The 25181-nt window shown below is 44.7% G+C and overlaps 1 protein-coding gene across 2 annotated transcripts in view; it reads left to right on the plus strand.

Annotated features, from left to right (window-relative positions):
* gne (glucosamine (UDP-N-acetyl)-2-epimerase/N-acetylmannosamine kinase) overlaps window positions 1-25181 on the plus strand; it is an 81054-nt gene that overhangs the window by 12619 nt on the left and 43254 nt on the right. For both annotated transcript variants that reach the window (XM_087979844.1, XM_087979843.1), the window contains exons 3-4: window positions 9798-10249; window positions 11215-11367. In XM_087979844.1, coding sequence (XP_087835970.1) covers window positions 9798-10249; window positions 11215-11367 — 605 coding nt within the window. The remainder of the gene's footprint in view (window positions 1-9797; window positions 10250-11214; window positions 11368-25181) is intronic.

Consider the following 25181-nt stretch of genomic DNA (forward strand, 5'->3'; position numbering starts at 1 on the left):
ATGAAGCTTATTTAACAGAAAAACTCTCTCTTTTCCCAGTATTGGTGTCAGTGCACTATGAATCGGATCCCTTTCTCCTACACCACAAATTTACCTCTCTAAACTTAATTACACAAATTTGCACATGGTTTGGGTAGTAATTCTGAAATTATTAACTTTGTGCTCCTGCTTTTTAATTTAGTTCTGAGCTGCTCATAGCTCCTCCACAGAACCACTCTCCTAACCCTACCTATGTCATTGGTACCTGTACTGACCACATCAACTGGGCGGCACGGTGGCACAGTGGGCGGCACGGTGGCACAGTGGTTGGCACTGCTGCCTCACAGCGCCAGAGACCTGGGTTCAATTCCCGCCTCAGGCGACTGACTGTGTGGAGTTTGCACGTTCTCCCCATGTCTGCGTGGGTCTCCTCCGGGTGCTCCGGTTTCCTCCCACAGTCCAAAGATGTGCAGGTCAGGTGAATTGGCCATGCTAAATTGCCCGTAGTGTTAGGTAAGGGGTAAATGTAGGGGTATGGGTGGGTTGCGCTTCGGCGGGTCGGTGTGGACTTTTTGGGCCGAAGGGCCTGTTTCCACACTGTAAAGTAATCTTAAAAAAAACTGGATCCTTCCTTCCCTTTCCTCTCCATATTCTTCTCCAGCCCAGAAGAGTTCCAAACATCAGAACAATGAACAAGAGTAGGCCGCTTGGCCCTTCGAGCCTGCTCTCCCATTCAATAAGATCATGGCTTTAACTTCAACTCTATATTCCTATATTTCACCAATAATCTTACATCCCCTTGGTAACCAAGAATTTATCTACTTGTGCCTTAAGAATGTTTGAAGATTCTGTACCCACTGCCTTTTGTGGAAGGGAATTCCAAAGAGCCTCAACCCTCTGAGAGAGAGTTATTTTAAATGGGCTTCCTCCTTATTTTTAAACAATGACCCTTAGTTCTAAGTTCTCCCACAAGAGGAAACATGCTTTCAATATCCAGATGTCCTGAACCTTGGTATCTGGGAGGCAAAATTGTCTTAAGACATTGCATTTGCTGCAGAGAGCCATATCTATTCCCGGAATTATGTTAACCCTGATTTCTACACAGTTCTGTTTTCTCCTCCCACACCCCTGCTTCAGTTGATTTGCTCAGCTCCCCACTGTCTGTCCCCCTGTCCTCACTGTCTGTCCCCCTGTCCTCACTGTCTGTCCCCCTGTCCTCACTGTCTGTCCCCCTGTCCCCACTGTCTGTCCCCCTGTCCCCACTGCAAACAAGAACCTGCACTAATTGGGCAAAGGTGGTAATTGAGGCTCATCCAAGCTTGACTTTGGATCACTATACGTACCTCACTTGCAGTCGGATCCTGTCTCTGACTAGATAACAAATTTACTGCAATTAATCTGAAGGGTGTGACTGGCTCCTGAAACACACTTTCCATATGTAGATCACTTTGATCATAGAATCTCTTCAGTGTGGAAACAGGCCATTTGGCCCAACAAGTCCACACCAACCCTTCAAAGAGTAACCCACCCAGGCCCATTCCCCTACCCTATTACCCTACATTTCCGCTGACTAACCTACACATCCATGAACACTATGGACAACTTTAGCATGGTCAATTCACCTTATTGCTGCTAATTAGCCCTATCCTTTTAGAACACATCTCTATATGCTTCGAAGATTTTTAGCTTCCCTTTTATGTTGGTTGTCTCCCCTTATGCTGTCTCAGTGTTACTACTATTTATTTTTTCATTTCCCCTCTGTGTTCAAAAATATAATTCTCACTTGTATTATTAACCTGACACCTGTTCTTAGGATGAGTCACTTGACCCAAAGCATTAACTCTGATTTCTCTCCACAGATGCTTTTCCAATAATGTCTGTTTTTGTACCTGTTATATTCCTTCCTTTATCTTGTTCTCTCTCGCACCCCCCATGAAGTTCTGCCTTTGTCTGACCTTTCCCCTCTTCTTCTCTGTGAAAGTTTTGAGATCAGAAGAAAATGTACAGTTTTCTTACTGTACTCAAATGATCTCCTCTTCACAGGCAGCCCATTATTTAAAGATGGTTTTGGCTAGCAGTCTTGGACTCCAGACTTGCGGAGTCAAATGCATTCTTGCTGTTTAGATTCGCTACAGTGTGGAAACAGGACCTTCGGCCCAACCAGTCCACACTGACCCTTCGAAGAGTAACCCACCCAGACCCATTTCCCTCTGACTAATGCACCTAACACTATGGGCAATTTAGCATGGCCAATTCACCTAACCTGCACATCTTTAGACTGTGGGAGGAAACAGGAGCACCCGGAGGAAACCCACGCAGACACTGGGAGTATGTGCAAACTCCACACAGGCAGTCACTCGAGGCTGGAACCGAACCTGGGACCCTGTTGCTGTGAGGCAGTAGTGCTAATCACTAAGCCACCATGCCACCCGTTAAAAGTGAAAGTGACTCTTTACCCATTTGCTCTGGATTTCTTTTTCACTTATGTCACTTCCTCTCTCAGATGCCATGCGATCTTACCAGTTGGATTAAAACGTATTGTTGGAGAAATTTCTCCCAGTCACATTTCAGAAAGTATAACCCCTCTCTTTTATACTACTCTTATTCCATTCTGTAATACAATAAATAAATTCCACCCCCAGGTCATTGTAACTACTCTTACCTTTTGTTCTTCCTTGTAATTTCCTTTATGAATTTGTTCAACAAACAGTTCAGCACAGGAACAAGCCTTTTGGCCCACCAAGACATGATGATTTCCTCAACTAAAAAGCTTTTGCTTCTGTGCTGTCCATATTCCTATATAGCCTGCCTATTGATACATCTGTCAAGCTACGTCTTCACCTCCCTATCTCTTCTGACATCACATTTCAGCAGTTATCACCTTCTGTGTTTAAAAAAAAAATGCATCTCACATCTCCTTTAAACTTTTAACTTTAAACCTCTGTTCCTTAGTCATTTACAGTTCTATTTTGAGAAAAAAGACTCCACTCTCTCCATTAGGAGAAAGTGAGGGCTGCAGATGCTGCAGATCAGAATCGAGAGTGTAGTGCTGGAAAAGCACAGCAGGTCAGGCAGCATCCGAGGACCACGAAAATCGACGTTTCAGGCATAAGCCCTTCCTGCTCAATTCTTCTGCTCCTCAGATGCTACCTAACCTGCTGTGCCTTTATAGCACCACACACTGTTCTCCACTCTATCCATGCCTGTCGTAATTTACAAACTTCTGTCAGGTTGCCCCTTCATCCTTCGACATTCAAGTGAAAACAAATTGAGTTTGTACAATCTCTGCTCATAGCTAATACCCTCCAAACCAAACGACATGCTGATAAACCGTACCATTTCCAAAACCTTCACATCCATCTGATAATGTGGCAACCAGAACTGTAAGCAATATTCCAAATGTGGCCTAACTAAAATTTTGTACATCTGCAACAAGAATTGCTCATTTTTATGTCCTGACCAATAAAGGTAAGCATGCCATTTGTCTTCTTGACCATGTTATCCACTTGTGTTGCCAGTTTCAGGGAACTATAGACGTGTACGCCTAGATCCCTTGGTACATTGATGACACTAAGGGTTCTGCCATTTACTGTATACTTCTGTCCTGTATTAGATCTCCCAAAATGCATCACCTCACATTTGTCCGGATTAAACTCCATTTGCCATTTCTCCACCAAGCACTCCAGCCTACCTATCTCCTGCTGCATGCTCAGACAACTCTCCTCACTATCCACAGCTTCCCCAATCTTTGTGTTAGAAAATAGAACAGTACAGCACAGTACAGGCCCTTCAGCCCTCGATGTTGTGCTGACCTTTTATCCTATTCTAAGAACAAACTAATCTACATACCCTTAATTTTACTACCATCCATGTACCTATCCAAGAGTCGCTTAAATGTCCCTAATATATCTGACTCTAATACCACTGCTGGCAGTGCATTCCATGCACCCACCACTCTCTGTGTAAAGAACCTACCTCTGACATCTCCCCTAAACCTTCCTCCAATCACCTTAAAATTATGCCTCCTCGTGATAGCTATTTCCTCATGGGAAAACGTCTTTGGCTATTCACTTTATCTGTGATTATTGTCGTCTTGTACACCTCTATCAAGTCACCTCTCATCCTTCTTCGCTCCAATAAGAAAAGCCCTCGCTCCCTCAATCTTCATTCATAAGACATGCCCTCCAGTCCAGGCAATATCCTGGGAAATCTCTGCATCCTCTCTAAAGCTTCCACATCCTTCCTATAATGAGGCGAACAGAACTGAACATAAGAACGAGGAGCAGGAGTAGGTCATCTGGCCCTTCGAGCCTGTTCCGCCATTCAATGAGATTATGGCTGATCTTTTCGTGGACTCAGCTCCACTTACCTGCGCTCTCATCCTATCCCTTAATTCCTTTATTGTTCAAAAAATATCTATTTTAGCTTTAAAAACATTTACTGAAGTAGCGTCAACTACTTCACTAGGCAGGGAATTCCATAGCTTTACAACCCAGTGGGTGAAGAACACAGTGTTCCAAGTGTGGTCTAACCAGGTCTCTATAGAGCTGCAGCATAACTTCACAGCCTCTTCAACTCAATCCCCTTGCTCATAAAAGCCGGCATACCATGCGCCTTCATAACAACCTGATCAGCTTTGATGGCATCTTTGAAGGATTATTGGACATGGACACCAAGATCCCTCTGTTTCTCCACACTGCCGAGAATCTTGCCTTTAACCCTACAATCTGCATTCAAATTCGACTTTCCAAAATGAATCATTTCACACTTTTCCAGGTTGAACTCCATCTGCCACTTAACAGCCCAGTTCTGCATCCTGTCAATATGGGGTGGCATGGTGGCTCAGTGGTTAGCACTGTTGCCTTACAGTGACAGGGACTTGGGTTCAGTTCTAGCCTTGGACTGTGTGGAGTTTGCACATTCTCCCACTGTCTGCGTGGGTTTCCTCCGGGTGCTCCGGTTTCCTCCCACAATCCAAAAGATGTGCAAGTCAGGTGAATTGGCTATGCTAAATTGCCCATTGTGTTAGGTGCATTAGTCAGGGGGAAATGGGTCTGGGTGGGTTATTCTTCCGAGGGTCAGTGTGGACTGGTTGGGTCGAAGGGCCTGTTTTCACACTGTAGGGAATCTAATCTAATCTAATATCCAGTTGCAACCTAAAACAGTCCTCCAACACTATCCAGAACTCCACCATCCTTCAAGCCATCAGCAAACATACTAATCCACCCTTGCACTTCCTCATTCAAGTCATTTATAAAAATCACAATGAGCAGAGTTCCCAGGACAGATCCTTTTGGAACACTGCTGGTCGCGAAGCTCCAGCCTGAATACTTTCCATCTACCACCCACCCTCTGTCTTCTATGGACCAGTCAATTCTGTATCCAGACAGCCAAATTTCCCTGTTTCCCATGCCTCCTTACTTTATGAATGAGCCTATCACGGGGAACCTTATCAAATGCTTTGCTAAAGTCCACGTACACCACATCCACTGCTCTAACTTTGTCAATGTGTTTTGTCACATCCGCAAAGAATTCAATAAGGCTTGTGAGGTGTGCCTCTCACAAAGCCATGCTGACTGTCTCTAATCAAGCTATGCTTTTCCAAATAATCATAAATCCGGTCTCTCAGAATCCTTTCCACTACTGTCATAAGACTGACTGGTCTGAAATTCCGAGGATTATCCCTATTCCCTATCTTGAACAAGGGAATAACATTTGCCACCCACCAATCATTTTGTACTACTCCAGTGGATAGTGAGGATGCAGAGATCATTGCCAAAAACACAGCAATCTGTTCCCTTGCTTCCTATAGTAACCTTGGGTATATACTGTCTGGTCCAGGGGATTTATCTCTCCTTATGTTTTTCAAACATTTCCCCATATCCTCCTTTCTAACATCAACCCTACAAACCTGATTCCTGAACAGCCAAGCCTCTGTCTGCAATCCTCTTCTAAGCCATGGTGGCTACTCACAGAACCCTCCTCAGTCTTTTTTTATTTCAAAAATATACATTACACATAAAAAAACCTTTATGAGACCTATGTAGTCACTAGAACAGTCTTTGCATATTGAGAACAAACAAGAACCCAAGATATTTTTTACTTATACAAGACCATATTTACATGCATTTGAGGCACCAGGAGGGTCCTATAACTGAACAGACTTCCATTTAACTTTGGCCAAAAGACAGTGGTCTTTCCCCACTGCACCTTGGCAGCAGTTGCCCCGTGCTTTAGTGCATCCATCAACGTGTAGTCCTGGATCTTGGAATGTGCTAGTCTGCGACTTGCAGTTTAACTCCTTGCCCTGGAAGGCTAATAAGTTTCAGGCACACCAAGGAATGTCTTTCACCAAGTTGATGGTGCAGTCAATGTTCGTCTCAATGTATGTCCCTGAAAACAGTCCACAGAGCACTGAGTCCTGTGTCATAGAGCTGCTCTGTATGAACCTCGACTAAAATTATTGCATCCCTCTCCAGACTTCTTAGTCCTTAGAAAAGGATAAAACTCCCAGAAGCGACAGCTTACTGGGCAAGTTGTATTCAGATCTGTGGGACTTGATTAGCCAGGCTCTGCTGAAGGTGTACAACAGTATGCTTCTGACAAGTAGCATGTGCGAATCCATGAGGAAAGCTATCGTCACCCTCACCTATAAAAGGGGGAGAGAGAGGAAATGAAAAATCAGTGACCAATTTCAGTGCTGAATGCAGATTACCAAATTCTGTCTAAAGTCATCACCAAGTGGGTTTGGCCTGCTCTGGGATCGAGGATTCACCCTGACCAAACCTGTGCTGTACCAGGCAGGACAATCTCTGAATCTCGCGCTCTTCAGGGATATGATAGCCTGTGTACAGGACAGGGCGGGATGGACACCTGCTTCATCATCCTGGATCAGGAGAAGACCTTTGACAGGATATTGCACATGTACGTGTGGGACTGCTCTCCAAAATGGACTTTTGGGGAGGGAATCTGCAATTGCATTCGACTGCTCTACACCAATGTCAGTGCAGTCTCCATCAACAGATGGGAAACAGAAAGCTTTCCGGTCAGATCCAGAGTCAAGCAGGGCTGCCCACTCTCTCCTGCCTTGTGTGTGTGTTGTATAAAGCCCTTTGCTGAGTCCATGAGGAAGGATGGAAGCCTGAGAGGGATGACTGTTTCAGGCAGCAGCAAACTGCAGGTCAAAGTCTCCCTGTGTATGGACAATGTCGCTGTTTTCTGCTCAGATCTGCTGTCAGTGCACAGACTCATTAGCATCTGCGACCAGTTCAAACTGGCCTTAAGAGCCAATGTAGAGCAAAGCCATGTTCTTTGGGAACTGGGCTGACTGATCCTTTATCCACTTGTGGGTGGCATGGTGGCTCAATGGTTAGCACTGTTGCTTCACAGCGCCAGGGACCCGGGTTCAATTCCTGCCTGGGACAACTGTTTGTGTGGAGTTTGCACATTCTCCCTGTGCCTGCGTAGGTTTCCTCCAGGTGCTCCAGTTTCTTCCACAATCCGAAGATGTGCAGGTTAGGTGAATTGACCATGCTAAATTGCCCATAGTGTTAGGTGTATTAGTCAGGGGTAAACATAGGGTAGGAGAAGTGTTGTGCGTGGGTTACCCTTTGGAGGGTTTGTGTGGACTACTTAGGTCAAATGGCCTGCTTCCATACTGTAGGAAATCTAATACACTTCACTGTCAGGGCAGATTACCTTAAAGTGCTGGGAATATGGTTCAGAGGGCCAGAGCATGCACAAAAACTTGGGAGGAGTGCATCGCCAAGTTGAGACAGAAACAGGTTTTGGAAGCACCACTCCCTCTCCACTGCAGGTGAGAAAAAAACTGGTCATCGGTGTGAGGCACACTCTGCTGTACATAGCACATGTCTGGCCCATTCCTCGAACATGTGCCATTGCAGACACCCTAGCCATCTTCCACTTCAGCTGGAGGTCTCAGATGGACTGTGTCGATAGGGATACCATGTAAAAACTCTGGAAAAGGGGGAAGAACATTCTCAATGCTGCCCTTATCCTGATGACCATCTTTGTGTGTGTGACTGCATCAAGCTGTATGTAGACCTTTGGTACACAAGCATCAAATGTCACTATGTACTGAGGTTCTATCTTTTCCAGTGATGCAAACGATGGGTCTGGCCTTGGTGCTGCGGAATGCTCCAAGTGATTGGCTTCTTCTATACCATCTGTCTTGTGGAGGAATTTTCCAAGAGAAACACCTTTGATCAGAAGTCTGTCAGGCAGTGGTCAGCATGTAGTGTCCTCGAGAACTTGAGGGAAAAGGAGAGGGTGATCTTGTCAGGTTGTTCCCTGAGCAGACTGTCAATTATTTGTCAAAATGCTTCATTACCAGAACATTCCAAGAAGCACCAATACATTGCTGGACTGGTGGTGAGAAGGGCACTACATGTGAAATTGTTTATGTATGCCCTGACTATCTGTGCCACCAGATGCTGCCCCCAGAGCAGCTTTTGGGGATAGGGAGTGGGGGTAGTGTTTGGTTGTACAGACTGTCACACATCCCCCAGAATCCTCCTCAGTCACTTCTCACCATTGCCCTCTCTTGAGTAGTAGGTAGTAACCTTACTGCAACTAATGACAGCCTACAATTGTTTTTATTCTTCTGGGTGCTGGATGCTGCTCTCTCTCCCACTCATTTCCTGTTCCTTTATAGTTTTGCAACTAATTAGAAACCTATCGATACACGCTGTAGCCTAATGGTACCTCGAACTAGATAAATTTTGGCTTTGACAACTCTTGGGTATATTCTCACTTTCCAGGACTTTAATATTTTAACTCCATATATCTCCAGCTGTTATGCCCTGCTCTCACCTCCTTTCTTCAGCATCATGTGTCTAGGAATATTTGATACTTATTCCTGCTCTTTTCTGGGCTGGTCTTTGTTAATGTGATGTTAACGCCACTGAAGGTGGGCAGAAATTAGTTTCCATTCCTGTTTATTTGTCTGTTTGTCTGTATTTAATGTATCTCAAATTGTTAGACAGGTTCCAATGAAACTTGGTACACAGAATGGCTTTAGCTCAATGGAAATCAGATTTGCTTTTGGTGAGGATGTGGTCCGGATCCTGGAATTTAAAAAAATAATCCATTAACATACGGAGATAAGTTAAGTTCGCTATTTTTTAAAAAGATGTTGTAGGTTGGCGGAATTTGTTAGTTGTCAAACAGTTAGTGGAGCTTTTGGACCAGATGATTAGATCTGGATTGTTCTCGGGCTCCCTTACTGAGATGGAAGCTCTTAATAAGGAGATATCATTTTCAATTACAGTGTGAAGAAGGTATCTCAAAGTAGAATCTTCCATCTGGTTTGACTGACCCCACATAATATTTTACAATTCTCATTCTGCTGCTAGCTGTCTCTCCCAAATCTTTGCATGTGGTTGTTACTCTCCGATATTACTTCTTGGTTCCCACTGCCTTCTCCTCAGCAGCACAGGAAAATTGCTCTGCTCAGTGCAGTCCTATCCAGCTTGTAGAAATCCCATCTTCCCACAGAGTCTATCGGCATATCTCAAGAGTCTGAAACCCCCGTTCTCTTCATCTCTCAAGCCGAGCATTAATTTGCTCTATCTTCCTATTTTTATTCTAGTGAACAATGGCATCAGAGCAAGGGACCTTACATAATGCAGCACTTTCCCACTATTGCTTTAGAGGCTCAATCTAACATTGAGTTTCAGTCAGGTGTGAAAGCTGAGTTGTCATTTATGAAGATTCTCATGTTAGAAACTAATGTGGTAAAGGCAGAAAGATAAGTTTGATCCTGTGTTGGTAATGAGGCTTGTTTATTTTTCTTCCAGGAATACATATCGCATGATTGAGCAAGATGATTTTGATATTAACACAAGTTTGCATACAATAGTTCGAGGTGAGGATGAGGCAGCCATGGTTGAATCAGTGGGACTTGCTCTGGTAAAGTTACCAGATGTGCTGAACCGTTTGAAGCCAGACCTCATGATTGTTCATGGAGACAGGTTTGATGCATTGGCAGTCGCCACCTCAGCTGCGTTGATGAATATTCGGATTCTGCACATGGAAGGAGGTGAGGTCAGTGGTACCATCGATGACTCAATCAGACATGCCATCACCAAATTGGCCCATTATCATGTGTGTTGCACTCGGAGTGCTGAGCAGCACTTGATAGCCATGTGTGAAGATCACAATCGAATACTGTTGTCTGGCTGCCCATCTTATGACAAATTGCTCACTGCAGGATCCAAGGATTACATGAGCATTTTGCAGACGTGGCTAAGTGAGTATGACTAGCTGATGTGTCAATTACTTCTGTTTTCCCACCCTGTTATTTAGCTAAGGCTGTAGTGGGCAGAACCAGAAGATCCTGTCTCTGCTACCATTTGTATATGATTAACTCATAGATAATCAATGTTGACTTTTTTTTATAATGCATAAAGTATTCAGTAGTGGTTTGCCTTTGTTATTTGCTCTTTGTTTGCCACGTCGGAAGGAAGAAACTTGCATTTTTAGTTGCTGTTGCTTTCTTACAAAGGCAAATGGTTAATACCTGCAAATACCTGCTAGCCCTTTGCGCAAAAGGATTGAAATATGTCTCCTCGCTTTCCTTGACTTAATTCAATCCACCCAACCCTCACTCTTACTTCCCTATTTACCATTGTGCCAGTGGAGGCCATTTGTGTCTTTGAGTCCATACTGGCTCTGCAGGCTGATTCAGTCAGTCCCATTTCACTGCTCAATCCCAAAAGCCCATCTCCCATCCTATTGAGAGGGCAACAGGCACAGAGGAACCCAAACATCTGTGTTCCCCTCCAAGCCACACACCATCGTGACTTTGAGCTATATTGTCATTCTTTTACTGTTCCTTGGACTAATTCCTTGCACTCCTTTGCAGGTGTGTATGGTGTGGTGTGGTGTGGGTGGTGTGTGTGTGGTGGGGTGTGTGGGGTGTGGGTGGTGTGTGTGTGGTGGGGTGTGTGGGGTGTGTGGTGTGTGTGAGAGAGAGAGAAAGAGAGAGAGACTAGATGGACTACAGCAGTTCATGTTGGCAGCTTACCATCATGATCTGAAGTCAATTAGAGACGGACAGTGAATGCTGGCCTTGGTAATATATCCACATCCTCACTAAGGGATTGAAATGCTAGTCTGTTTCTTAATTGTTGGATAAGATGTATACAGGCAGTTATATTGTCATCTGTACTGCCATGAGATGATTTTTGTTCTTCACTTGTTCTGGTTTTATAGGCAAAGATGTGAAACCTCGTGAGTACATCGTGGCTTTACAGCATCCTGTTACCACCAACATTAAACATTCCGTTAAAATGTTTGAGCTTACACTTGATGCTCTAATAACATTCAACAAACGCACGTTGATTCTGTTTCCAAACATTGATGCAGGTGAGGAGAGAATGCTTGAGTATGTATGTGATTGAGAACTTGGCAGTTGTGTTTGGAATGATTAGGCAAACTCCTTTGTGATCTGGTTAAAAATAAACTGTTCTAAATTCAGGTTCAAAAGATTAAACTCACATCTATTTGACAAGGTTAATACAGGGTAAGATAACATGATAGAAGATTGACTCTGGACGCATCCATCACTGCCCCCTCTGACCTATCACCTTCACCCTCACCTTCATCCACCGATCACTTTCCCAGCTACATCTGCTTTGTGCAGACGAATCTGAATGTTCTTATGCATGAATCGCAGTATGCAGTAAATAAGGCAAAAAGGCATTTATTGCTAAAAGAATAGAATATAAAAGTGGAGAGTGTAACTGCACAAGGTATTAGTGAGATCAAACCCTGAGTACTGCGAACTGTTTTGGTCGCCTTGCTTGAATAGGGATATAACCGTATTAGCAGCAATTCAGGGAAGGTCCAGGAGATGAATCCCAAAGATGAGGGGTTTGTTTTAAAAAGTGATATTAAGCAGTTTAGGCGTACACTTTCTGTAGTCTAGAGGATTGAGAGGAGATCCAATTCAGGGAAGAAAGATGCCAAAAATGGGGTTGACCAAGTAGAAAGTATGCTTCCTCATGTTGGACAATCTATAATGAGAGATTATAGTTTTAGGATAAAGGGTATACAGATTTAAACAGAGCTGAGATAAATGACTTCTCTCAAAGGGTTGTGAATCTGTGGAATTCATTACCCCAGAGTGCAGTGGCTGCTGGGACCTTGGGCAAATTTAAGCAGGAGATGGAAAGATTTTTAATTTACTGCTGGGTTGAACATTTTATGGACAGCGGGCAGGAAAGTGGAGTTGAGACTAAGATAAGATGAGATCAACCATGATTTATCAAATGGAGGAACAAATACCCACACCTGCCCCTAGTTCTTAGTGCACTGGCCCCTACCTCGAAGTGGAGAAATTAAAAACAGTCTTAGTTGTTTCAGTCAAATTTTTTTAAAGTTGTAGTTGGCATCAACTTAGGCAGTGCTGAAAATGTGTTGCCCGAAACGTAGATTCTCCTGTTCCCTGGATGCTGCCTGACCTGCTGCGCTGTTCCAGCAACACATTTTCAGCTCTGATCTCCAGCATCTGCAGACCTCACTTTCTCCATCAACTTAGGCAGTATCTAGGCTGTCCATTAGCAAATAACTTTGAATGCAGGCAGTACTGACCTTTGGACTGTGTAGGCTGTGTTTGACAGATATCATGTAAGCAACAGAAGTGAGAACGAGGTTGAATGTAGAAAGTTCAAATTGTAAATGAGAAAAAGGAATAGGAGCTGCAAAACAAGGGAGAATGAGCAAAGATTAGCAGCTAAAGGGAATCCATAAGTCTTTTAAAAGATTTAAATAGTAAAAGAATGGTGAAAATAGGACCAATTGGGAAATAAAAAGGTGATTTGCATGTGAGGAGAGGATATAACTCAGGCACTCGATCGACAAAAGATAGATTAGATTAGATTCCCTACAGTGTGGAAACAGGCCCTTTGGCCCAACCTGTCCACACCGACCCGCCGAAGAGTAACCCACCCAGACCCATTTCCCTAACACTATGGGCAATTTAGCTGACCTGCATATCTTTGGATAGTGGGAGGAAACCCACACAGACACGGGGAGAATGTGCAAACTCCCCACATACAGTTTCCCGAGGCTGGAATCGAACCTAGAACCTTGGTGCTGTGAGGCAGCAGTGCTAACCACTGAGTTACCGTGCCGCCCCATTAGATTGGTTGGTCGTACTTAAAGATGATTAGACACCAGGACCACATCAGGTGTATTCAAGGTTACTGGAAAACTAAGGATAGAATTTGTGGAGGCACTGCCCGTGATCTTCCAATCTTTTACAGAGTGGTTTGAAAATTGAAAATGATGCATAATTGTTCAAAAAATGTTGTAAAGGATATGCAGAGTAACTACAGGCCAGTCAGTTCAGCATCAGCGATAGGAAAGCATTGAGAATAGATGAACTGTGACAGAATTCACAGCCAAATGGATAATGAAGGAAAGCCAGAATGGATTTGTTAATGAGTCAATGAATTTTTTTTTTGCTGAGATAAGTTAGGGTTGTTTTGTGTTTGGCATCAACTAGAGCATTGTGTCCTGTTCTGTTCACTGCATTAGAAAAGAGAGAATGTAGAAAGATTTGTAGCAATAGCTGAAGAAAAACATACTTCATTGGGTTGATTGATAAAGTTGGCACTGTTCTGTTTAAAGCAAAGAAGGTTGTGAGGAAATTTGATAAAGATGCTCAAAATCATGATGACACAGAATAAAAAGTGCACTTCCTCATGGACACATTGTGAACTAGGGACATCTAATTGAAATGATTGGCAAAATAACCAGAACAATGTGAAGGAATGGGGAGGCGAAGGCTTAGTGATATTATCTGGACTGTTAATCCAGAGACCCAGGTAATGTTCTGGAAACCCGCGTTTGAATCCTGCCACAGCAGATGGTAGAATTTGAATTTAATAAAAGTCTAGAATTAAAAGTCTAATGATGGCCATGAGTCCATTGTCAATTGTCAGAAAAACCCCATCTGGTTCACTAATGTCCGTTAAGGAAGGATATCTGCCATCCTTACCTGGTCCGGCCTACATGTGGTTGACTCTTAACTGCCCTCTGGGCAATTTGGGATGGGCAATAATTGCTGACCTGGCCAGTGACCCCCTCATCCCATGAATTAATTTTAAAAGTGCTTCTTTTTTTAAGGGGATGACAGTAGCTGAGTTCTTACCAGTTGTGCTTGTCACTCACTATTCTAAGATTCTACAATTGTAAGCTGAAAACTCCCTATTAGCAACATGCTATTTACCTGTTCCCTCTAATGTGCACAACTGTTCTTTGGCATTTCTAGTGAGATTTAATCTTAAATTCACATTTCCATATTCGGGTCCAAGGCTCTCAGGCTTCAGCACATTATTTTTCAATTGTGAAAATTTATGAACTGTTCTCATGATATTTGCATACATTATGTCACTGATGATTAATCCAGCATAGTTATTGCTGTCAGTCTGAACAATGGTCCTTTTGTTTTTGTAAAGCTGTTGTATGCCAGCATGGTTGACAGCATATTGGTAGAATTGTCTGTCTGGCTGGTAACAGCAAAGGTCCTGATGGAGTGACATAGTTGGGAGGATGAATCCTCCTTCCAGAGAGATTGGTGCTGCATAGAGCCGTTGCCATAGTGACATCTCTGTTGGAGGACAAATTGTTGGACAGCTGGGAGACCTAGCAAGCTCCTTTTTAAGCTATAATCCAGAGTAATGTTCCAGTACTCTGAGCTAGCATGACAACTGATCTTACAAAAGAGCAGTTTGAGTTTCCATTGTGGCAAACAGATGTTGGGTCGCTGCTGTTTATACTGGAATGGAAACTGTGATGTTAGTCATCAGACATTACATCATGGCTATGACCACAAATGTTCAAATGGAGTTGGCCAGCAATAGTTCTTTGCTGGAAAGAATAGGCTTACACCTCAGTATAGAGTCCTTGGCTGGATTAATGCCGGACTGCATCATGCTTCTTGCAATTTACTGCAGCCTTATGACAGTCTTTAAAGCCACCCATGTTCTTTTGTAGGCTTCTCCATCTGAGGCCTCATCTGATTCCCCTTTCTTTTTAAAAATTAAAATCAAGCCCCAACTGTTGAAGCACGTAAGATAGATATGTGGCAATATAGGACCTAAGTATTGCTTAAATAAAACCTCATTATATCAAAGTTTGTCTTTTAACCTAGCTCTCATCAGGGCAATTCTCAAGAATCAAAGGACAGCGCTGGAAAAGCACAGCAGGTCAAGCAGCATCCGAGGAGCAAGAGAGTCGATGTTTCGGGCATAAGCCCTTCATCAGCCTTTCATAAACCTTCATTCCTGACGAAGGGCTTACGCCTGAAACGCTGACTCTCCTGCTCCATGGATGCTGCCTGACTGGCTGTGCTTCTCCAGCGCCACACTTTCCGACTCTGACTGGTCAGCATCTACAGTCCTCACTTCCTCCCAATTCTCAAGGATGCCAGTGTGAAGAGGAATAGTATTTTAATACTGTATGATAACAGCATGCTGATTGGTTGGAAAGTGGACTCGGGGGGGGGGGGGGGGGGTGTTGCCATAGAGACCCTGTGACTAAGATGATGATCGACAATTAACTTCCAAGCTTTGATTCAATTTAAACCAGGACAGGTTGCCTCTGATTAGTCAAAGCATTGTTGTTAGGAATGTCTGTCACCTATTTTATTAAAACAATTGAACAGGTGGGAAGTGTAAAATGTTGTTTGCATAGCCCAGGGAAATGTGTGTTGATATCTATACCTCTATATAGTTTCCAGTGCATATAAGTTCTCCACACTGCATTATTCAGCACATATTGACCAATCATAATCACACCTAGCGTTGTTCACTTTGTTTTGAGCTTTATAAGGACAAGGTGTTTAGTCTCAGTCAGTACCTTGCCTGTTGCAAACAGCAGAAGGGATGTCGTATTTGATATGATCTGCTGGGACTGAAATTCATTTACCACATTATTCATTTGTGCGATGGGCAGAATGTTTTTTTGCTTGCCAACAGGATCCTGTTAGTTGCAAACAAGACTTGTGCTGCTGCTGCATAGCAGCAGGAACAGTTGTCTTCACCATTTACTCAAAAGTTTGAACTAGATGTGATCTATATGAACTTCACTAAGGCGTTCGACAAGGTTCCCCATGGGAGACTGGTTAGCAAGTTTAGATCTCACAGAATAAAGGGAGAACTAGCCATTTGGATACAGAACTGGCTCAAAGGTGGAAGACAGAGGGTGGTGGTGGAGGGTTGTTTTTCAGACTGGAGACCTGTGACCAGTGGAGTGCCACAAGGATCGGTGCTGGGTCCTTTACTTTTTGTCATTTACATAAATGATTTGGATGCGAGCATAAGAGGTACAGTTCGTAAGTTTGCAGATGACACCAAAATTGGAGGCATAGTGGACAGCGAAGAGGGTTACCTCAGATTACAACATGATCAGATGGGCATATGGGCCGAGAAGTGGCAGATGGAGTTTAATTCAGATAAATGCGAGGTGCTGCATTTTGGGAAAGCAAATCTTAGCAGGACTTGTATACTTAATGGTAAGGTCCTAGGGAGTGTTGCTGAACAAAGAGAGCTTGGAGTGCAGGTTCATAGTTCCTTGAAACTAGAGTCGCAGGTTGATAGGATAGTGAAGAATGCGTTTGGTATGCTTTCCTTTATCGGTTAGAGTATTGAGTACAGGAGTTGGGAGATCATGTTGCGGCTGTACAGGACATTGGTTAGGCCACTGTTGGAATATTGCGTGCAATTCTGGTCTCCTTCCTATTGGAGTTGTGAAACTTGAAAGGGTACATGAATATTGCAGCACTGATGAAAGAGTTTGTGCGAAGATTTGTAGCTCGGGTGCTCGTTGTGGTTCTGTTCGCCGAGCTGGAAGTTTTTATTGCAAACGTTTTGTCCCCTGGCTAGGCGACATCATCAGTGCTTGGGAGCCTCCTGCGAAGCGCTTCTTTGATGTTTCCTCCGGTGTTTATAATGGTCTGTCCCTGCCACTTCCTGTTGTCAGTTTCAGCTGTCCGCTGTAGTGGTTGGTATAATGGGTCCAGGTCGATGTGTTTGTTGATGGAGTTTGTGGATGAATGCCATGCCTCTAGGAACAGCCAGACAGAGAACAGCCAGGGAATTCCTAGAGGCAAGGCATTCATCCACAAACTCCATCAACACACACATCGACCTGGACCCAATATACCAACCACTACAGCGGACAGCTGAAACTGACAACAGGAAGCGGCAGGGACAGACCACTATAAACACCGGAGGAAACATCAAAGAAGCGCTTCGCAGGAGGCTCCCAAGCACTGATGATGTCGCCTAGCCAGAGGACGAAATGTTTGCAACAAAAACTTCCAGCTCGGCGAACAGAATCACAACAACTGATGAAAGAACTTGAGGACCTTAGGCTCATCCGAGGTGGCCAGGTCTGTCAATCAAAAGTTGGCGTGGAGGCAGAGCAGAAAAGTCGGACATCGCACAGAGCCGTGGTAATAGGGGACTCCATAGTGAGAGGAACCGACCGGGGCTTTTGTGGCAGCAGGTGGGACTTAAGGGTGGTGTGTTGCCTTCCTGGTGCCAGGGTTAAAGACATCACGGACAGAGTGCAGGAAATCCTCAAGGACGAAGGTGAAGAGCCAGAGGTGGTGGTACATGTCGGCACAAATGATGTCGGGAAGAGGAGGAGGAACATACTACAGCGGGACTTCGGAGAACTAGGAAGAAGGCTGAAAAGCAGGATGTCCAAGGTGGTTATCTCCGGTTTGCTTCCAGTTTGCTTCCAGTTCTTTGGGCTGGTGAGGCCAGAAACAGGGAGATAATGGACTTGAACGTGTGGCTGGGGAACTGGTGCAGGAAGCAAGGATTTAAATTCTTGGATCACTGGGGTATGTTTTGTGGTAAGCATAAATTATACAAGAGAGACGGTTTGCACCTTAATAGGTTGGGGACCAGCATTCTGGCAGGCAGGTTTGCTACTGCAACACAGCTACGTTTAAACTAAGTAGCGGGGAGGAGGGGACATACTGGATGTTTAAGAAGGAAAGTGAAGGGAAAGTTAGAACAAGGGAAGTCAAGAAAGACAACTGTATCAATGAAGCAGAAAACTCAAAAAGGGATCATGCTGTAAGGTTGAGTGAAATAGGAGTTGATGGGAAGGGTGAGGGCAGTAACAAATTAAAAATACTATACATGAATGCACGAAGCATTAGAAATAAGATGGATGAGCTTGAGGCTATTTTGGAAATTGGCAGATACGATATTGTGGGGATAACTGAGATGTGGCTTCAAGTGGACAGGGCCTGGGAAATGAATATTCAAGGCTACACGTGCTATCATAAGGACAGACTGATGGGCAGTGGGGGTGGGGTGGCCATGTTGGTAAGAGATGATATTCAGTCCCTTGCGCGGGGGGACCTAGAATCAGGGGATGTAGAGTCAGTATGGATAGAGCTGAGAAATCCTAAGCATAAAAAGACCCTCTTGGGAGTTATCTACAGGCCCCCACACAGTAGTCTGGATGTTGGATGTAGGTTGAATCAGGAGCTGAAATTGGCCTGTCACAAAGATGTTGCTATAGTTGTTATGGGGGATTTCAACATGAAGGTAAACTGGGAGAATCAGGATTATATTGGACCTCAAGAAAGAGACTTTGTGCAGTGCCTCCGAGATGGATTCTTAGAACAGCTGGTGCTGGATCCTACCAGGGAGAAGGCAATTCTGGATCTGGTATTGTGCAACGAACCAGAATTGATCAGGGACCTCGAAGTGAAGGTGCCATTGGGAAGTAGTGACCATAATACAATAAGCTTCAATCTGCAATTTGAGAGGGAGAGGGTACAATTGGAAGTGACAATATTTCTGTTGAATAAAGGGAACTATGGAGCTATGAGGGAGGAGCTGGCCAAAGTTTAATGGTGCAATACCTTAGCAGGGATGACAGTGGAGGAACAATGGCAGATATTTCTGTATACAATGCAGAAGATGCAGGATCAGTTCATTCCAAAAAGGAAGAAAGATCCTAGGAGGAGGCATGGGTGGCCGTGGCTGATGAGGGAAGTTAAGAAATATATAAAGTTAAAAGAGAAAAAGTATAACATAGCAAAGATAAGTGGGAAAACAGAGGACTGGGAAGCTTTTAAAGAACAACAGAGGATTACTAAGAAGGAAATACGCAGAGAAAAAATGGGGTACGAAGGTAAACTGGCCAAAAATATAAAGGAGGATAGTAAAAGCTTTTTTAGGTATGTGAAAGGCAAAAAAAATGGTTAAGACTAAAATTGGGCCCTTGAAGACAGAAACAGGGGAATATATTACGGGGAACAAAGAAATGGCAGAAGAATTGAATTGGTACTTCAGATCTGTGTTCACTGGGGAAGACACAAGCAATCTCCCTGAGGTAATAGTGGCTGAAGGACCTGAATTTAAGGGAATTTATATTAGGCAGGAATTGGTGTTGGAGAGACTGTTAGGTCTGAAGGTTGGTAAGTCCCCGGGGCCTGATGGTCTACATCCCAGGGTACTGAAGGAGATGGCTCGAGAAATCATGGATGCGTTGGTGATTATTTTCCAGAGTTCGATAGATTCGGGATCAGTTCCTGCGGATTGGAGGGTGGCTAATGTTATACCACTTTTTAAGAAAGGTCGGAGAGAGAAAGTAGGAAATTATAGACCAGTTAGTCTGACCTCAGTGGTAGGAAAGATGCTGGAGTCTATTATAAAGGATGAAATTACGACACATCTGGATAGTGGTAACAGGATAGGTCTGAGTCAACATGGATTTATGAAGGGGAAATCATGCTTGACTAATCTTCTGGAATTTTTTGAGGATGTAACTCTGAAGATGGACGAGGGAGATCCAGTAGATGTAGTGTACCTGGACTTTCAGAAAGCTTTTGATAAAGTCCCACATAGGAGGCTAGTGAGCAAAATTAGGGCGCATGGTAATGGGGGCAAAGTACTAATTTGGATTGAAAGTTGGTTGGCTGACAGGAAACAAAGAGTAGTGATAAACGGCTCCATTTCGGAATGGCAGGCAGTGACCAGTGGGGTACCGCAGGGATCAGTGCTGGGACCGCAGCTTTTTACAATATATGTTAATGATATAGAAGATGGTATTAGTAATGACATTAGCAAATTTGCTGATGATACTAAGCTGGGTGGCAGGGTGAAATGTGAGGAGGATGTTAGGAGATTACAGGGTGACCTGGACAGGTTAGGTGAGTGGTCAGATGCATGGCAAATGCAGTTTAATGTGGATAAATGTATGGTTATCCACTTTGGTGGCAAGAACAGGAAGGCAGACTACTACCTAAATGGAATCAGTTTAGGTAAAGGGGCAGTACAGAGAGATCTGGGTGTTCTTGTACACCAGTCAATGAAGGTAAGCATGCAGGTACAGCAGGTAGTGAAGAAGGCTAATAGCACGCTGGTCTTCATAACAAGAGGGATTGAGTATAGAAACAAAGAGGTTCTTCTGCAGCTGTACAGGGCCCTGGTGAGACACACCTGGAGTATTGTGTGCAGTTCTGGTCTCCAAATTTGAGGAAAGACATTCTGGCTATTGAGGGAGTGCAGCGTAGGTTCACGAGGTCAATCCCTGGAATGGCACGACTACCTTACGCTGAAAGACTGGAGCGACTGGGCTTGTATACCTTTGAGTTTAGAAGACTGAGAGGGGATCTGATTGAGACATACAAGATTATTAAAGGATTGGACACTCTGGAGGCAGGAAACATGTTTCCGCTGATGGGTGAGTGCCGAACCAGAGGACACAGCTTAAAAGTACGGGATAGACCATTTAGGACAGAGATGAGGAGAAACGTCTTCACCCAGAGAGTGGTGGCTGTGTGGAATGCTCTGCCCCAGAGGGCAGTGGAGACCCAGTCTCTGGATTCATTTAAGAAAGAGTTGGATAGAGCTCTCAAGGATAGTGGAATCAAGGGTTATGGAGATAAGGCAGGAACAGGCTACTGATTAAGGATGATCAGCCATGATCATATTGAATGATGGTGCAGGCTCGAAGGGCAGAATGGCCTACTCCTGCGCCTATTGTCTATTGTCTAATAGGAAAGGTTTGGAGGGATATGGGCTGGGTGCTGGCAGGTGGGACTAGATGGGGTTGGGATATTTGGTCAGCATGGATGGGTTCGACCGAAGGGTCTGTTTCCGTGCTGTAAATCTCTATGACTCTATCTTACCCTTCCAGAGTAAACTGAGGTAGTTTGAACATTTTCCAGGACCAACGGTGGTGTCATTGGACCTGTTCATGATTTTGCATGATGCAAGCTTTTGTCAAAGAAGTGCCAGGCAATCGCCATTTTCAACAAAAGAGAATCCAGCCATCACTCCTTGATGTACAATGGCAATACCATCACAGGATTCCCCTGTGCGTTGCCATTGACCAGAAACTGAACTGGATCAACCATGAAAATACCAAGATCAACTGCTGGGAATTCTGCATCGTAGCTCAGCTGACACCCCAAAGCTTGTCCACCACTTTCAAGGCACATTCATGAGAATGATGAAATACTCCTCACTTGCCTAACCAAGTGCAGCTCCAACAACACTTAAGCACCTTAAGCAGGAGAGGGAGCCATGGTGTACTAAAGAAGATGAAGCTCTTCTCAGGAGAAAGAAGAAGGCTTATGTGAAGATGAGGCGTGAAGGCTCAGTTAGGGGGCTTGAGAGTTATAAGTTAGCCAGAAAAGATCTAAAGAGACAGCTAAGAGTCACGCGTAGACATGAGAAGTTGTTGGCGGATAGGATCAAGAAAAACCCTGAGGCCTTTTATAGGTATATCAGGAATAAAAGAATGACGAGAGTAAGAATAGGGCCAATGAAAGATAGTAGTGGGAAGTTGTGTGTGGAATCTGAGGACATAGGGGAAGGGCTTAATGAAACTTTTTGTCAGTATTCACACTGGAAAAGGACAATGTTAATGAATATATGGAGATACAGGCTACAAGATTAGATGGGATTGTGGTTGACAAAGAGGAGGTTTTAGCAATTTTGGAAGATCTGAAAATAGATAAGACCCTGGGGCCAGATGGAATTTATCCTCTGATTCTCTGGGAAGCCAGGGAAGAGATTGCAGAACCTTTGGCTTCAATCTTTGTCATCATTGTTGACAGGAATAGTGCCAGAAGACTGGAGGTTAGCAAATGTTGTCCCTTGTTTAAGAAGGGGAGTCGGGACAACCCTGGTATTTATTGGGGTAAAAACAATGACTGCAGATGCTGGAAACCAGATTCTGGATCAGTGGTGGTGGAAGAGCACAGCAATTCAGGCAGCATCCGACGAGCAGCAAAATCGACGTTTCGGGCAAAAGCCCTTCATCAGGAATAAAGGCAGAGAGCCTGAAGCGTGGAGAGATAAGCTAGAGGAGGGTGGGGGTGGGGAGAAAGTAGCATAGAGTACAATAGGTGAGTTGGGGAGGAGATGAAGGTGATAGGTCAGGGAGGAGAGGGTGGAGTGGATAGGTGGAAAAGAAGCTAGGCAGGTCGGACAAGTCCGGACAAGTCAAGGGGACAGTGCGGAGCTGGAAGTTTGAAACTAGGATGAGGTGGGGGAAGGGGAAATGAGGAAGCTGTTGAAGTCCACATTGATGCCCTGGGGTTGAAGTGTTCCGAGGCGGAAGATGAGGCATTCTTCCTCCAGGCGTCTGGTGGTGAAGGAGGCCCAGGACCTGCGCTCCAACCGTAACAAGGACAGAACGCCCCTGGTGCTCACCTTCCACCCTACAAGCCTCCGCGTAAACCAAATCATCCGCCGACATTTCCGCCACCTCCAAAAAGACCCCACCACCAGGGATATATTTCCCTCCCCACACCTTTCCGCCTTCCGCAAAGACCGTTCCCTCCGTGACTACCTGGTCAGCTCCACGCCCCCCCTACGACCCACCCTCCCATCCTGGCACTTTCCCCTGCCACCGCAGGAACTGTAAAACCTGTGCCCACACCGCCTCCCTCACCTCTATCCAAGGCCATAAAGGAGCCTTCCACATCCATCAAAGTTTTACCTGCACATCCACTAATATCATTTACTGTATCCGTTGCTCCCGATGCGGTCTCCTCGACACTGGGGAGACTGGGCGCCTCCTAGCAGAGCGCTTTAGGGAACATCTCCGAGACACCCGCACCAATCAACCACACCGCCCTGTGGCTCAACATTTCAACTCCCCCTCCCACTCTGCCGAGGACATGGAGATCCTGGGCCTCCTTCACCGCCGCTCCCTCACCATCAGACGCCTGGAGGAAGAACGCCTCATCTTCCTCCTCGGAACACTTCAACCCCAGGGCATCAATGTGGACTTCAACAGCTTCCTCATTTCCTCTTCCCCCACCTCATCCTAGTTTCAAACTTCCAGCTCCGCACTGTCCCCTTGACTTGTCCGTACTTGTCCGACCTGCCTAGCTCCTTTTTCACCTATCCACTCCACCCTCTCCTCCCTGACCTATCACCTTCATCTCCTCCCCCACTCATCTATTGTGCTCTACGCTACTTTCTCCCCACCCCCACTCTCCTCTAGCTTATCTCTCCACGCTTCAGGCTCTCTGCCTTTATTCCTGATGAAGGGCTTTTGCCCGAAACGTCGATTTTGCTGCTCGTCGGATGCTGCCTGAATTGCTGTGCTCTTCCACCACCACTGATCCAGAACCTGGTATTTATTGGCCAGTGAACCTTACTTCGGTTGTGGGTGAGATGTTGGAAAAGGTTATAAGAGAGAGGATTTATAATTATCAGGAGAGGAATAATTTGATTAGAGATAGTCAGCACGATTTTGTGAAGGGTAGGTCGTGCCTCACTAACCTTATTGAGTTCTTCAAGAAGGTGACAAAACAAGTGGATGAAGGCAAAGCAGTTGATGCGGTGTATGTGGACTTCAGTAAGATGTTTGATAAGGTTCCACAGCTAGGCTATTGCACAAAATAAGGAGTTTCGGGATTGAAGGTGATGTAGCAGTTTGGATCAGAAATTGGCTGGCTGAAAGAAGACAGGGTGGTGGTTGATGGGAAATGTGATGGGAGCTCAGTTACCAGTGGTGTGCCACAAGGGTCTGTTTTGGGGCCACTGCTGTTTGTCATTTTTATAAATGATCTGGAGATCGGGGTTGAAGGATGGGTTAATAAATTTGCAGATGACACTAAGGTCGGCAGAGTTGTGGATTGTGCCGAAGGATGTTGTGGGTTACAGAGGGACACAGATAGGCTGCAGAGCTGGGCTAAGGTGTGGCAAATGGAGTTTAATGTGGAAAAGTATGAGATAGTTCATTTTGGAAGAAGTAAAAGGAATGTAGAGTACTGGGCTAATGGTAAAATTCTTGGCAGTGAAGATGAACAGAGAGATCTCTGTGTCCAGGTGCATAAATTCCTGAAAGTTGCCACCCAGGTTGATAGGGTCATTAAGAAGGCATATGGTGTGTTGGCATTTAGGGGGATTGAGTTTCAGAGCCATGGGGTCATGCTTCAGCTGTACAAGACACCTGGAGTGTTGCATACAGTTCTGGTCACCGCATTAAAGGAAGGATGTGGAAGCTTTGGAAAGGGTTCAGAGGAGATTTACTCAGATGTTGCCTGGTTTGGAGGGAAGGACTTGCGAGGAAAGGCTGAGGGAACTGAGGTTGTTTTCGGTGGAGAGAAGACAGTTGAGAGATGACTTAATCGAGACGTTTAAGATAATCAGAAGGTTAGATAGGGTGGACAGTGAGAGCCTTTTTCCTCGGATGGTGAAGGCTAACAATTTTAAATTGAGTGATAGATTTAGGATAGGTGTCAGAAATAGTATCTTTACTCAGAGTAGTAGGGGCGTGGAACGGCCTGCCTGCAACAGTAATAGACTTGTCTACATTAAGGACATTTAAATGGGCATTGGACATACATATGGATAATAATGGAACGGTGTAGACTAGATGGGCAACAGGTTAATTTTGCGGGTTGGCGCAACATCGCGGGCCAAAGGGCCTGTACTGCACTGTAGCGTTCTATGTTTACCTCCACTATATCCAGATTGGCACCTGATCCATTTCATTTAGCATTCACTCTCACCATAAACCAACACACCATCGACAAGATGCATTGCAGCACCTCAACAAAACCTTCCAAGAGCACCTTCCAAATCCACAATTTCCACCTTCTCAAAGTACCAGGGAAAAACATACTTGGGAACATTACCTCCTACAAGTCCCTTCCAAGCCACTTGTCATTCCTG

This window comes from Chiloscyllium plagiosum, unplaced genomic scaffold (assembly GCF_037043375.1).
Source record: "Chiloscyllium plagiosum isolate Xiang-an unplaced genomic scaffold, Cpla_swu_hap1 HiC_scaffold_36, whole genome shotgun sequence".
Lineage (NCBI taxonomy): Eukaryota > Metazoa > Chordata > Chondrichthyes > Orectolobiformes > Hemiscylliidae > Chiloscyllium > Chiloscyllium plagiosum.